Source organism: Anabrus simplex, chromosome 2 (assembly GCF_040414725.1).
Source record: "Anabrus simplex isolate iqAnaSimp1 chromosome 2, ASM4041472v1, whole genome shotgun sequence".
Lineage (NCBI taxonomy): Eukaryota > Metazoa > Arthropoda > Insecta > Orthoptera > Tettigoniidae > Anabrus > Anabrus simplex.
Window position 1 is genome coordinate 409,416,885 of NC_090266.1, and position 16,600 is coordinate 409,433,484.

The window sequence follows — 16,600 nt, forward strand, 5'->3', positions numbered from 1 at the left end:
TACAGGAAAAGAAACAGTTACAAAATCGTAGTCACATCAAGATAAACTGAAGGGGAACTCGAGAGGGTAACGCACTCTCTATCCCCGATTTACAGTTAAAGACTTTTATGAATTTTTACATTAGAATAGAAGGATATTACATTTCAGAAATCAGATGGTTACAAAGTTAAAGTTTAGAACCTTCCCCTCGAATAAGATGGCGGAGATAGCTACAGAGATAGAAAACTGGTGGCCATACCTGGGCTGATGTACTGCCAGCAGAAGAATGAGGCGCCACGCCTCCTGTCTTTAAACACACACTCAGTATGTCTACGATCAATAAGACAAGGTAGCTTGAAAAAGCCGCAGCTTATATACCCGAGGGAATGGGTCGAGAAGGTTTTGGACTACATCCGGACACACCCTCTCATTTTATTGGCCGATTAAAAAGGAACAAGAAGCCTGTGATAGGCAGAAAAAGAAATACAAAATTTTTAATTGGCAAGATTCAAAAGCTGGTGGGATGAGAAGGGAGGGTTGCAAACCTTGAAATAACAAAATAAATGAACGTTAGTTTAGTTGTGAAAACCTATAAACACAAAACTTATTTAAATCACTAATTCTTCTACCTTGCACCAGAGTGCATCACCTCAGTTTTTGTAATGGCATCTATGGAGAAAAGTTCAAACTTATTGACGTAAACCAAAACAAAACAAATCAATCCAGTCAGTTTAGGCAACTTCAAAATAACATATTACTCAATAATTCAATGGTGACATCTTCTGGTCAATGTCCCAACTTCATGCATTAGTGGTTTCAAGTTTAGTTTGATAGAGTTCCTTGAGGCACTTCTTTTAAATATGCGGGATTGAGGTGTACCTCTCAGTACAATAATAATAATAATAATAATAATAATAATAATAATAATAATAATAATAATAATAATAATAATAATAATAATAATAATAATAATAATAATAATAAATAACTATAATAACAATAATGACAACAAGGTTTCTTACAAAATCGCACGTGATAAATTCACAAGCATTGTATATTAACAAAAACGTGGCTTACTCTCAATGGAAGACACTACAACATTGATCACAGTGAGGTGAGGCCTGCATTCTTTAAAACACTAAAGCCTGGATCACGGTGTCTATTTTACTATCTGACAGCACTTAAATGGTTTGCGAGGGTAGAAGGAAATATTCTTGGGACACCTGCTCCCAGATTGAACAGGGCAAAGAAAGAATAAAAGAAACGAAACAAAAGGGGGTGAAATGTCAGGTTGTGAATTTCATCAATAACAAATGTCCTCTCAGTTTTAATTGCTGTGTTGACGGGTTGAAAGTACCTCACGGGGATCGTTGTAAATACTTAGGTGTTAATATAAGGAAAGATTTTCATGGGGGTAATCACATTAGCGAGATTGTAAATAAAGGTTACAGATCTCTTCATGTGGTTATGAGAGTATGTAGGAGTTGTAGTAAGAATGTAAAGGAGAGGGCGTATAAGTCTCTGGTAAAACCCCAATTAGAGTATGATTCCAGTGTATGGGACCCCACCCCCATTACTTGATTCGAGATCTGGAAAATTTCCATAGAAAACAGTACGATTTGTTCTGGGTGATTTCCGACAAAAAGAGTAGTTTTACGAAAATGTTGCAAACTTTGGACTGGGAAAACTTGGGAGTAAGGCATGAGCTGCTCGAAGCAGGATGTTCCGAGCTGTCAGGGGCAAAATGGCGTGAAATGAGCATTAGTAGAGCTTTTGAGAGTATGAAAGGTAATAAGGTAATAAGATGAAGATAAAGTTGGAATTCAAGAGGACAAATTTGGGCAAATGTTCATTTGTAGGAACAGGAATTAGGGAATGTAATTTATCAATGGAACTGGAGGACAAGGTAATATTAAGCCAAGCTCCTGGCTAGCTCATTCACTCCTGAAGTTCCTTTAAACATTGTTGTTGCAATAGAAATGCTCCTATAACAACAGGACGATTGTATGGGAAGTCAGTGATTGTGACCTTAATTAAGACACAGCCCTGGCTTTTGCCTAGTGTGCGAATAGGAAAATACGCAGGCTCCTCTTAGCTGATGACAGGGGGGATTCAACCATAATTGCTAGTTTTTATGTTAAATTTCAACTTGGTATTTAAATATAAATGAGATTGAATATTTTCATTTCAGTTATTACACTTCGTTCTTGTCCAAATGACGGAGACAAATGTGTGGACATTCTAGCATGTCCGTATATTGCTATGAGACTCGTCAGGAGGATACCAAGAGAGAGGATAAGATTGTTACAAAACGTCTCTTGCCGAATAGAGGATGGTGCGTTGGACGTTTGCTGCCCACTACCTAAGATTGTAATGAGCAACGAAGAGGATCTTCTCAGGCGACATCCCAGTTTATCCCTGCTCAACGAAAAAGAATGCGGCAAAAGTCGTCCGTACGGAGATGTGAGAGAATTTCCATGGCTAGCAGTTTTGATGTATGAAGGTGAGTCACATTCCTTTAATGGTAATATTCATTGTGAACCCTATTTCTGGGCAATTTTACTCCTGAGGGTACTGTTTTGTTTCCTCTGTTCATGTTAGGTTTTGAGAGAAATTGAATTTTCATACTTGCAAACCCTGAAGCATGCGACCTTGCTGCAAACCCTGCCAGCAAGTCCAAAAAATGTAATTTCTTACACATTACTCCGTGCTTCATTTTGCATATAATGGGCTTGAGACATTGTGGTCAAGGGTGTCTAATTGTCACTGCATTGTGTATTTGTATAGCTGTGTATCAACGGATTTCGGAGAAATATAGTTCCTCTGGTTACGGTAAAGAGGCGGACCGTCGCTAATTCACTAGCAGGCGCTCTTCGCTGCTATATATGCCGTAAATATATTCAATTAGGTGCGAGGAACGATATAAGACGATATATGACTACAAGAGCACATGGCAACTATATATGCAGGGCGACTGAGGTCTGATGACGTCATACCTGATGTTATAGAATGTTGGTGGGAGATAGGGAATTAATACCCATAAACTATGTCCGAATTTTGGCTACTGCGTATGCGTGGAGAATTTTAAACATGAGCAATTCTCTAGAAACAATAGACCTTTCAGGAAGTCATACTAACAAAGTGACAAGCATTTTACACGTGTTTTTAAACACAATATTTGGCAGTTTATATTTATTTGAGTCATAAACGAGGGTGCAAACATGCACGGTTTAAAAATGACTGAAATACCATGCATACAGGTGTATTCTTTTCCAGTATCGTACTTTTGGCAATACAGTTGATACTCTCAGTGGCGGTGGGCTCTTAGGAGAACATGCACACGTGAACACCCAGTTGTAATACAACTTTACGCATTCATGGATAATTTAAAACTTTACTTTCTTTCGACCTGATTTCAACAATCGATCGAAAGGATTCGACTTATATCGAAGATCCGTTACACCGACAGTTGATCGTTTTGACTGACAGTGCAGCCAAATACAGTAGAGACAATATGCGACACTCAGGAGATATCGAGGGACAGCTATTTGAGCTCTCTCTAGCGTGTAGACCTAAGAACTACTGATTCTGCCATAAGAGCACGTGCATTTGAGTGTGAAGTTTTTGGTGTTATTTATGCGTTTTCAGTGAGTTGACATAATTAAATAGTAGCGTGTGTCATTCCTTGATATCTGATCTCAACATGAGGGGAAAGCTTTGTGCTGGGTTTGGCTGCAGTAACTATGAAGTAGAGAAGAATGCGCGGTCTTTCTTTCGCTCCCTCGTGACAAGAAAATGTAATATTGTGTTTTCATATATACTCTTCCAGTGACAAAGAGATTTTTATAGTAGCCTACTTCATAACCTGCTCGTCCCATATTTTAACTGGCTTAAAATATAATACGCCTATTTTATTGTATAGTGCAGCAGTTAACCTTCAGAACCGATGTGTTGTTGTAAGTGTGATCTGTGGGTTTTGAAATGTCATGAAGTGATTTGGATAAGGTGTACAAGAAAGAAGGGAAATTACGCTTATGTAAGAATTATAAGATCTGCTCAGATCATTCCCAGGCCAGCGACTTTAAAAATCCTCGACAATACAGCCAAGGGTATGTTACGTTTTCAATCTAACTGTACATAAATATTCCTCAAAGCATCACTATCGACAATATTTTCATACTTTTCTTTCTTTTATCCCTCTTCTCAGATTAAAGCCGGAATTTTATAGATTTTCTTTCTTTGAGTAGGCTTCATGTTAAGAGGAAAATTGTCCAGCTTATAATGTTAATTCATTGCATCATGTGTGTATGGAATGTGCCGATATTTTTTTTGACAAGTGTCTTAATGTGATGATACAACTTCGAAGTTAATATCTCAATAATACTTTCTTTCTAGACGTAATTTATTTATCCATTTTCGTATATGCATTTCCATTGATATTTGAATTTAGCGCGACTTTTCAGTTCAAGGCACTAGCAGCGCCACCGTCGAATTGTCTCCCATTTTAACACGGCTAAATCCGTAAGTGTCGCGTATTATGTCTACTGTATTTGGTGCAGCGAGCACACTGGATAATGCGCTATTGTGCTGAAGACTATACGCATACACAAAGCAGATGACGTCATGGTTTATGCACTGATATTTCCATTAGCGAAGAGCACGGTAAGGTACGTGCCTTGCCGTCTAGAGCAATCCTCAAACCAGTGGCAGTATTACAGTTGACCACAAGGGTCCGCCACCTCCCCTATTACGGTTAGCCACAGCCTCGCAGGAGCTAAGTTACTATTGTATTACATTACAGGCAGATATCGCTAGTAATTTTGAATAGGCATTTTCTAGCTCGTTGTGAACAGGTGTTCGCAATCGTGGGACGAAGTTTGCTTTACCTTGTGATTGGAAAATCTTTTCAAGTGAAATGTATTTGAGTGTTGTGTTTTGCTTCTTTGTTTGTATGGTTTGTAACCATGGTATTCTTTGTGTAAGAGAAAATGAATTCAGTTCAGGTAATTTTAACCAGCGAAATATTAACCGTCCGCCTCTGTTGTGTAGTGCTTAGTGTGATTATCTGCCACCCCCGGAGGCCCGGGTTCGATTCCCGGCTCTGCCACGAAATTTGAAGAGTGGTACGAGGGTTTGAACGGGGTCCACTCAGCCTCGGGAGGTCAGCTGATTAGACCTGGGTTCGATTCCCACCTCAGCCATCCTGGAAGTGGTTTTCCGAGGTTTCCACACTTCATCTCCAGGCAAATGCCAGGATGGTACCTAACTTAAAGCCACGGCTGCATCCTTCCCTCTTCCTTGTCTTCCAATCTTCCCATCCCCCACCAAAGGCCCCTGTTCAGCATAGCAGGTGAGGCCGCCTGGTCGAGGTACTGGTCATTCTCCCCAGTTGTATCCCCGACCTAATGGCTCACGCTCCAGGACTCTGCCCTTGAGGTGGTAGAGGTAGGATCCCTCACTGAGTCCGAGGGAAAAACCAACCCTGGAGGGTAAACAGATTAAGAAATAATTATTAACCTATCAGGATAAGTTAGAAATTAAAATGCTTGGATCCGACAGACCAGATTTGATTATCGAAAACGTTACAAAAACTGACAAACGCTAGTAGAGTTTAAGAGAAAAGTGTACGAAACACGCAAGTGGCTCTGTGGATGTAGGTCTAGGAGTGCGCTTTTTTGTTTGCTCTGTTTATTGTTCAACAAACAAAGAAGTGTATGGAATTTAGCTGGGTGCACAGACCTTGCTCATTTGAGTGCAAAAATAAATTAACATGAAAATGCTCATGCACACAAAAACGCGACTATTGAATTCCCTATGCTAGTGTTGTCTATAATTTCCAAGACGAGAATAATTAACATGTGATACAGTAGAACCCTGATTAACCGAGATATTGTGGAGACTATTGGGGTCAATTCGGAAACAATTATTTTAAAAATCGACCGGTAAATGCGGTACACATTATTTCTACGCTTCTCATCATACCCAGGTGAACTTCGTGCTATTTAAAAACCAAGAATAATGCTCGCATCCTTCAATGTTCGCAGTGCAGTCAAGTTATTATGAATTTTACTTTTGTTCTACATTAACACAGCCGGCCCCGTGGTGTGGGAGTAGCGCTCCTGCCTCTTACCCGGATTCCCCTGGTTCGATTTCCGGCCAGGTCAGGAATCTTTACCTGGATTTGAGGGCTGGTTCGAGATCCACTCAGCCTACGTGATTACAATTGAGGAGCTATCTGGAGGCGAGATAGCGGCCCCGGGCTAGAAAGCCAAGAATGACGGCCGAGAGGATTCGTCGTGCTGACCACACGACACCTCATAATCTGCAGGCCACCGGGCTGACCAGCGTTCGCTTGGTAGGCCATGGGGTTCGCTTTTGTTCTACACTAACACACAGGTGAACTTCGCGCTGTTTAAAAACCAAGAATAGTACTCGCATCCTTCAATATTCGCAGTGTAGTAAAGTTATTATGATTTTACTTTTGTTCTCCACTAACAGATTAGCCCAGTATAAAATTTATCCTCGGTTACTGGGGTTCTGTCATATAATTTGTGAAAAAGGAACCGCACAGGGAACGTTTAGTGAAGTGATTTAAGTATCTATGTTACTTTTTTGCTGATTTGAGACATGAAAAAAAAAAAATGTTGTTGTGGACCCCCTAAAAATTTTGTCACGAGCCGCCACTGGATACTCCTTTACGCACGTCCGTTTGTAACTTTTACAAGCTTTGACAGTTCTAACTCGTTGTTAGTCGATATGCGGTGCTAGAATTGAAACTTAGTGGAATTTTCATGTGAATACGTAACTTTGTGCGTCGTAATTCATATTGAGTGCATATGAAATGAAAATAAATCATGTTACTAGTGGAATTTTCCTCTGGGGGCGAAAATTGGGCTGTTATATTTTCAACAAGAAATATACAAGAATTCAAATGTTCACTGAATTGTGAGTAATGTATTACAATTTAATACATTTTACCAAGTTATTTAGAAGTGCAGTTCTTAACCTCGAGTCGTTTCTGATATACATACGAAAATCGTAAGTAGCAATGTTCCAAATTCTCAGGTATTAAAAATCGTGTTTTGATTATGAGTCGGATTATCAGTATTTCTGCACGACGTTCAGGTATCACGATAAAATTTTAGAGGATTATATTATGTGAGACTCAATTGCTTTAAAACACCTTTACCCTGCGTAGTTGAGCAACAGGGCTTCAAACACAATGTGAGCTGAATCAGCATTTTCGCACGGGAGTCAGTTTATATCCGGGGTCATTGACCTTTGATGCCATCAAGGCCACCTATCTGTGATGTCATCGTGACGTCATAACATAGCCAAGATATATTAACAGTCCTGACATAACCTCACAGGCTCCATGGAGGAACCTACCCTAAACTAACAGTCGTAATATAACCTCACAGGTTCCATGGAGGAGTCCATCGTTCAGGTCAGTTACCGCTTTGTGGGAGAAGGGCTCCACTTGGACCGTCCCTAGGTCCACCAAATTTGGAAGAGAGAAACTCCTCCTGGACCGTCCCTCGGTCCACCAATGCGTTGCTATGTCGCGTCCCAGAGTCGAACTCAGGACAGGAAAGGAGACGTCAGGTCTCAGAAGTGTGTCGCGTCCCAGAGTCGAGCTCAGGACAGCAGAGGAGACGTCAGGTCTCAGAAGTCAAACACAGGACAGCTATTCTCTCCGAGAATCGAACCTATGTATAGGAACGTAGGAGGAATAGTGTCTCTGAGTTTATATAGATAATATAATTAATATAAAGGTAAGGAAACATAATATTATAAGGAAGAAATCATATTCTGTATATTGAAATGTACTGAGTTGTAGCAAGACATGGTGTAACCACAGGAGTAAACATGGAAAGTGAGAGTAGCAATAGAATGCACAAACAAGTGCAAGGTCCAGTATGACCACTGACAAATAGGAATATTACCAAAACCATAAGTTATTGTGGTATACAGGGCTGTTTATGTAAGCCAGCTCTGGAGATTTCCAAAAGGTTAGGGTGTCGTGATACTGATAGTATAAAAAGGACCGTAAGAGATAAATCTGGGCCTTTCGCCAGCCATCTGCCTTCTAGAGAGCATCACCTCGAATCTCCGCCTATTGAGAGGAGATAACTTATTCATTATCAATATTCTCAAGTCCAGTATAGAACTTAGTCAGAATAGGAGGCTTATTCTTAGCCTAATATTAACTTTGTGGTTCTTGCTGCTGGTTACACCATTAACCCGCGAGTGGTCGCTATATGAGATTTTCTCTCACATTATTTTTTATTGTGATATTACTTCACAGTGATGAAAGGGAAGTGACTGTTCCCTCTTCTAGCTGAGTTTATAACTGTCGTGAGTAGAGCGATTCACATTGGAAAGGTAAGCTTCCCCTCCCCTAGTCAGAACAAAGTTTCCTATATGACCGTGCGCACTGCGTGAGAGTTTCTCTCATCGCGCGACCATTGGCGTTGGTGTCATGTTGAAGCGGAGCGGAAAACTTACTCTTGTTGTACGCGTTAGTATTTGTATTATGAGTACTTCTTGTTTTTGAAAATGTTATTGTGTTCAGAAACCTTGCTTTTTACGTAAATATTACTAGATATAATGCATGTGTGAGATTTTATTTTTTTACAACTCCAGGACGGAAGTTATTTTTATGTACATTGCCTATGTTATTTTAAGTAGCAATTTGTGTATTTAATAAACAGCTAATCATTTCATATTTATGTCCGGCTCCATGGATAAATGATTAGCGTGCTGGCCTTTGGTCACAGGGGTCCCGAGTTCGATTTCCGGTAGGGTCGGGAATTTTAACCATAATTGGTTAATTTCACTAGCACGGGGGCTGAGTGTATGTGACGTCTTCATGATCCTTTCATCCTCATCACAATGCGCAGGTCACCTACGGAAGTCAAATCAAAAACCTGCACCTGGCGAGCCGAACTTGTCGTCGGACACTCCCGGCACTAAAAGCCATACGCAGTTTCAATTTCTTTATTTCATTTTAAAAATATATAAGATTGAACTTGCGTTTGATTTCAGTGGTAAATTTCAGCTTTACGCCCCACAAAACTGTAAAAAATGTCATATTTATTTTAATGTGAGAGAAAATCTCACGCGCGACCACTCACGTTACATTTTGGCTAGCGACCACTCGCGGGTTAATCAATCATTCTTCGACTGTAAATATTGTAATTGACCAGCATTAAATGTTTTGGAGAAAGAATCTACGATACTTCTTCTTCACACGTAGCTGGTTTGTCCAGACCCAGAGCACCATCCCTTACCTCTCGGGGAGCCAACAGACAACTTTCTCATTAAAGGTCGTGGGATCAATTCCGGGTCACGACATAGCAGAAATCCATTTGGTGTGCAGCTGTGGTGTTTGGATTGAATCCAGCCTCAGTGAAGAGAAAGATTTTAAGAGCCCCGCAGAAGAGGCTAGTTCAAGAAAGAAGATTGACGCAGATTCCCGGTCCAGAAGGAGGTAGCAGCCGTGGAGCGAGCCCAGCCAGGAAGAAGAGATCCAGTATTTCGGGCAGGGGTAAGTACCCATAAGTACTCTAAGTCATGGCAGAGTCAAGTAGTCAAACAATTAGGACTAGTGAGGATCAATCAGGTAATGTTTCTACTCCTGGTAGTGAAAATGAAGTTCAAGAAGGAGTGTTATATGTGTCAGTAACTGAAAGGCACAGGTTAATAGGACATTAGTTCGATGGAAGTAAACCTGATTGGCTCCGTGAATTTATAGCAAATATAAACGCTTCACAAGGCATGATTAGAGAGGCCGATCAAGCATTATTTTTCAAGTATATTCTGACTAAGATTACGGGACCGGCTCGCGAGAAGTTATTAGCTCGGGGCGATATAGTTAACTGGAAGGCCGCTAAAGAAGCATTGTGGGAATATTACGGAAAGCAGGGCACTTTTGATTTATACCTCTGCCAGCTATTTCAAAATAGCCAGGGGCCCAAAGAAACGATTGCAAGTTGGGTGCACAGGATAGAAGAAATAACAGTAATGTTTAGGAATGCTATTTTGGAGGCCGAACCTATGGAATATAGATTCGCGCAGCGCAGAGTGCTGAGAAAAATAGCGATAGCAGGCTTCGTTCAGGGCCTACAGAGTACACGAATCCGAAGCAAAGTACAGGATAGGAACCCTAAGACATTTGAAGAGGCGGTAGGAACGGCTAGACAGGAATAGGCATTAATACATAAATTCACAAAGGGCGAGAGAGGCCCTAGTGAAACATCACTCGGTCACGCCGCGAAAAAGAAGCTGGACTAGTACACCAGCTAGTAGGGTAAAAGACCAATGGCAGGGCAAGATCGCTACGGCAAATCAGAAGTTCACTAAGAATCCCCACTTTAAGAAGGTACTGTTAATTTGCTATAATTGTAATAAGGAAGGCCACATGGCTAAAGAATGTAAGCTAGGAAAGCCGAAGGAAGGTTCTAAGGACACAGAGTTCCCCAAGGACAGAACTAGATGTAGTTATTGTGGAAAGTTTGGCCACTGGGCAAGACAGTGCAAGCGCAAACAGGCAGATAGAGAACACAATAGGGAAACGGGTAATGAGGTAAACGTGCGATTTGCGAGTGTAACAGGGATAACGTCGCCAAAACAAGCAAAGGGCAGAAGTCAGACAGTGCTAACCTGTTACGAATGTAACACTAGGGCGCACAAGAGGGCCGAGTGTCCGCAGCAGAACAGGACACAGAAGCCTGTACGATGTCACGCCTGTAACGAGCTTGGTCACATGAAATGGCAGTGTGAGCCAAGACATGAAAGGGGATCAAGTAAGGGTACAAGCAACAGGCAAGATAATTGCGCCAATAGTGCAGCGGGGCGCGAAAGAACAAAGTGCGAATTATGCAGTAAATGGTCACACGCTACCAAGGACTGCTGGTTTAATTTCAGAAAAGAGAATTTAAACTAGAGAGGGGCCGCACCAGAGGGACGTCTGTGGCAACCCTATAGGAAGAGGGTCCCAGGGAGGCTGAGAGCAATAAATATGAGGGTACCGTCTTAATAGAGATAGCGGGGTAAAAGGACGCTTTTAGACTATTAATAGATACGGGAAGTGATGTATCATTATTGAAAGAAAATTGTGTCCCACGAGGGGTGTGGATAAATCGAAAACAGACTCTGCAGTTAAGGGGAATTAATAATGGAAGCATGTCAACCAAGGGTAAGGTGAAAATCCCTATTGGTGGAAGGCAGGCTGAATTCCACCTGGTAAGAAATGAATTTAATGTAAAACAGGATGGAATTATAGGAAAGGACGTATTGAGAGATACCGTCCTAAATTATAAGGATGGGTATGCTATAATAGCTGGGAAAAGATACCCAATGGGTGCTCGAGAAACGATGATCGTAAAACTCAAACCCAGAACTGAAACTATTGTAGCAATAGAAGTAGATAAGGAGACAGCGGAATGTCTTATCGAGAAACAGAAAATAAAGCCTGGCGTGTATTTAGCGGCATGCCTAACAACATCCTAAGACTATATCGCTCTTGTTAGCATGCTAAATACCACAGATAAGGAATGGAGCTTGAGAAGTCCCGTTATCAGACTGGTGGACTTAATGGATGGGTCGCAGGCCGTTGAAGAGACGAGGTTCTCGGGAAACAATGGCCAGGTTCGAGACCAGTTAGGGAGTAATAAATCTCAGGGTGATAATGGCGGAATTGTTAAACCATGATCCCAGAGAGTAAGGGAACAGTTACGAGTGGACCATTTAGCGCCGCTGGATCGTGAGAAGATATACGCGATCTGTACGGCTTACGAAGATGTATTTCATTTAGAAGGGGATAGGCTGACACATACTGATATATTGCAGCATGCTATCCCGGCACCCGTAAATCAGCCTCCGATCAATCTCAGACAGTATAGACTGCCAGAAGCACAGAAGGAAGAAATAGGGCGTCAAATAAATAAGATGTTGGTTGATGAAATAATAGCTCCTTCGACGTCTCCGTGGTCTAGTCCAATTCTCTTAATTCCAAAAAGGTAGAAGCGTCTGGTAAACAGAAATGGCACGTTGCGGTCGATTTTCGTCGTTTAAATGACATTACAATTGGGACTGCGTACCCAATCCCACTAATATCAGAGCTGCTAGGTGCCCTAGGGAAAGCAAAGTACTTTTCCACTATGGATCTAGCCAGTGGGTATCACCAGGTGTTATTGAGTCCTGAAGATAGAGAAAAGACGGCTTTCTCTGCCCTAGGTAGGCATTATGAGTTTGTACGGATGCCAATGGGATTAAAAGACGCCCCAGCAACATTTTCGCGATTGATGAAAACAGTGTTGGCAGGTTTGGAGGGCATTAAATGCCTCTGATACCTGGATGATATAATTATTTATGGAAGCTCTGTAGATGACCACAATCAGAAACTCAGGGGTGAATTGCAAAGGCTGAGAGAAACCAATTTAAAATTGGGACCAGACAAATGCGAATTCTTAAGAACAGAGGTAGCTTTCTTGGGACACGTAATTACAGAAAACGGTGTCCAGCCGGGTGAAAGGAAGGTCCAGGCAGTAAGAGATTTTTCGCAGCCTAAGAGTACCAAGCAGCTTAAGGGTTTTCTAGGGCTATCAGGCTACTATCGTAGATTCATTCCGAACTACAGTAAAATAGCCAAACCTCTGTATAAATTTTTATGGAAGGAGGTACCATACGTGTGGACTGAAGCCCAGGAACATGCGTTTCAAGTCCTGAAGCAGAAACTCACCGAGAAACCAGTCCTACAGTACCCAGATTTTGAGAAACCCTTTATCTGGACAGTCGATGCTAGCGGTGAGGCATTGGGTGCAATTCTATCACAGGGTCAAATAGGAAAGGATCTGCCAGTAGCTTATGCGAGCAGAACACTAAATAAAGCAGAGAAAAACTATAGCACAACGGAGCGAGAGGCTCTAGCTATAGTCTTCGGTGTAAAATACTTCCGCCCGTACCTGTTTGGACGACATTTTACGGTGGTGACCGATCATAAGCCGTTGAAGTGGGTTTTCAATGTGCAAGAACCATCTTCAAGATTGCTAAAGTTCCGTCTCAAATTAGCAGAATACGACTTTGAGATCGTATATAAGGAAGGCAAACGCAACTGTAATACGGATGCCTTGAGTCGGATTCCGGTAGTGTCCGAAGAGGAACCGGTAGAGCAAGGGGTACGATTAGTTAGCTCTGCGGTTGACAGAACCGCGCATGCAGGTGACAAGGAGCAAACTCCAACTCCGAGCGCAGGGTTGGAAGGTATGCGAACAGGACTCAGCTCTGAAACCGAAGACGCTACGGCAGAGGTGACAGGGTCTGATAATGAGGAAGAAGAGTCACCTGACACAAAGAAAATAGCTGGGAGGGAGCTAACAGAACAGGAGAAGCTGAACATAATTCAGGAATGTCACGATTCGCTTCTCGGAGGTCACCAAGGCATTGCGAGGACTTACGCACGAATTAAAGGACTACATACAGTGGGACGGAATGCGAAATGATATGGAACAATATATTCGTTCCTGTCCATCGTGCCAAAAGAACAAGGTTACCGGACCTGAAGTAAGGGCTCCAATGGTGGTCACTGACAAGCCTAGCTCAGTATCTGAGAAGGTCTCTTTAGACGTGGCAGGCCCAATGAATGTGACTGAGGCAGGCAGCAAATACATACTCACCTGTCAAGATCACTTGTCAAAATACCTAATAGTAAGTGCAATGCCAGATCAGAGTGCCGATACAATAGCGGAGACTCTGATAAACAACGTAATAAGTATTTTCGGTATACCTGGTACCATACTGACGGATTAAGGCTCCAATTTTATGGCAGGTGTCTTTAAGAGATTATGCAGGATCTTAAGAATTCAGAAAATTCACACGACTACATTCAGACCTCAATCGAATGGCAGTCTGGAGAGGTTTCATCGAGTTCTAGGTGAATTTCTCCGTCACTACGTGTGCAGCTCACAAGACGACTGGGATAAATTTTTGCCAATCTCTATGTTTGTATACAACACTACTAAGCATACTAGTACAGGCTATACTCCGTTCGAACTGATTTTCGGACGAAAAGCAAATATCCCAGGTGTGCTTCAAAGGAAGCCAGAGCAGAACTAAAACGAGTGCCAAAATGTAGTAGAGGAGTTGACCAAACGCCTCCAAGAAACTCATGAAATAGCCAGAAAGACCCTGATAGAAAGTAAAAAGAAGGAAAAAGAACGGTACGATGCCGAGCAAAATGAGATTTCCTTTAAGGTTGAAGATTTGGTCTTGTTGCGAAATGACGCCTTGAGACGGGGGTGCAGTGGGTCTAAGTTATCCCCTCCATATCATGGTCCGTATAGGCTAACTGAAGTGTCAGGAGTGAACTGCACTCTACAATTGAATAAACGGGGAAGCAAGTAAAAGTACACAAGAACAGATTGAAACTGTATGTAAGTCAATGTGTTAGTGAAAGTAATGGGCTCTATTTTCGGCCGCGACAGGCTTAGACTTCCTCCTGTCTCGACGGCAATTAGAATGTTTCAATGACAGCTGATAAGAGTTAAATACTCAATCGGGTCGTGCAGAAATCGAAAGAAGTAATAGATATTTTAACCTGAAAAGACTAAGAGCCTAGATTAATTTGGTACGGGACTACAATTGCTGTACGATCCTTAGTACTCGTTAGAGGGACCACAGGTAGCGAGGCTGTGAGTCCAGATGTCAACCCTCGCTATGCAGGAAACACAGGGTTCAGAAGTGAAGAAAGAGTAAAATTAGAATTTTAAGGAATCATTAGCAACGTTCAGATTATTCTAGATTATTATATTACACTGAATGGTAAGTTAAAAGTAGCCTGTATCCCATTACACACGAAAGGAGTCACGAACTAAGGACAGTTAAGTTCAATAACCAAGGGAGTAAGGATGAGTTTTGTTGAGTTTGAAAAGTTCCGACAGTGCATTCAAGGCACCCGAATTAAATGCCGAGAAAAGTGGGTAAGACACTACTTGTCTGTATTATCGCAGTGTCTGCACTCCATCAGTGGAGCAATGGATCAGTTATATCCAAACAAGTGTAGCACTACTCGGGTAATAATAGATGTTAGCAGAATAAGGGAATTCATGGTTGTACTCTAAAGGAAGTGGACGAAGTCACTTGAAATAGACTGTTGGGATGAAGAACCGTTAGGTGGCATGTGAGTGAATGAGACACACAGCTGAGTTGTGTTAGTAAATGGCACTAAGCATCCGCCTTGGCCTTGCAGAGGCAGCGGACAAATATAGCAAATGAATTGATAGAATGTTTCAGGAAGGGATAGTACAATGACAATAGTTAAGTAATAAGCGAAGTGCTATGAGATAATGATAATAGCCATTTGCTATTAGAGACGAACGGGAAAACCGAGCCGATAAGATGAATGGTCGGCTGTTAAGCACATTGACCCTTACGCTGATAACGCACTGGGCCATGAGTACGGGTCAAAGTGGACCGATGGATTTTTAAATCGTGCAGTATGAGAATACACCTGGAGTGTACTTCGACAACAAAGGAAAAACACAGTTATACTCAACGGAGTGGACATTGGTAACGTATGTAAATTTGAATCGTTTAGCAGATCTATATACCATAGCTAGGAGAAATCTGCAGAAAACCCGAACACTGTGTATCCAGATAGAAAAGGATACACATGTAGGTTGTGAACATGATGTCCGACTAGTAGAACACCAGTTACAAAGACTTCAAGGAATGAAGGAATTAATTAAAAAGGTTACTATAGGAGACACCAGTGTAGTACGAAACAAACGTGGATTAATAAACATTGTAGGTACTATTGCCAAGACGCTATTTGGTACGTTAGATCAGGATGACGGAAATTATTACCAGGGTAAGATAAATGAGTTAGAACAGGAACAACTATCTATGATTAAGGTAGCCAAAGAACAGATGACGGGAGTAAAGTCAACATTACAGTCAATTAATATCACGCTTTATGATATCACAGCAAACGAATTGAAATTAAGTGAGAATTTTGAGCAGATTAAGGCATACGTCCAAAATGAAACGGTAGGGATCACGGAAGCTTTCAGGCAGTCCGAACTGCAGATAACTTTAAATAAATATTTAATTGAGTTACAGGGGTTTTTAATGCAACTACATGAGCATTACCAGATAATTTTAGACAGTATTGTAAATGCCCAAATAGGTATTGTAAATGTACATATTTTAAGTCCTTACGAATTAGTTAAGGCCTATAAAAAGGCACAGAGTGATTTCCCGGAAGGATATGACTTGCCATATGACCTAGCGATTACCTATGGGTACCTTATCTTTAAGATATCCACAGTGAGTGTATATATCACCAAGGATACATTGGTTTATGTACTGAAAACACCATTGACAACAGGAGTAAAATATACCTTGTATCAGTGCATCACTTTCCCGACCTCCGTAAAGAACAACCCCAATCATTTTGTGTATATTTACGAAGACAAAAATTTTGTATTAATTGACCAAGAAAAACAGACGTATGTGCAATTAAATGATAAACAATTGCAAGAATGTTAGGTAATAGATGACAATCGCAGGTTATGTAAACTAAGTTTTCCAATTAGAAGTGTAGTGTCACAAGGAAATT

General features: G+C 41.4%; 1 protein-coding gene across 1 annotated transcript in view; it reads left to right on the forward strand.

Moving 5' to 3' along the window:
- The first annotated feature begins 1,640 nt into the window (after nt 1-1,640).
- The window catches only part of LOC136863562 (CLIP domain-containing serine protease B4), a 113,072-nt gene continuing 98,112 nt past the window's right edge, over nt 1,641-16,600 (forward strand). The window contains exons 1-3 of the mRNA XM_067139943.2: nt 1,641-1,767; nt 2,171-2,482; nt 9,386-9,529. Of these exons, the coding sequence (XP_066996044.2) occupies nt 1,641-1,767; nt 2,171-2,482; nt 9,386-9,529 (583 nt within the window). The remainder of the gene's footprint in view (nt 1,768-2,170; nt 2,483-9,385; nt 9,530-16,600) is intronic.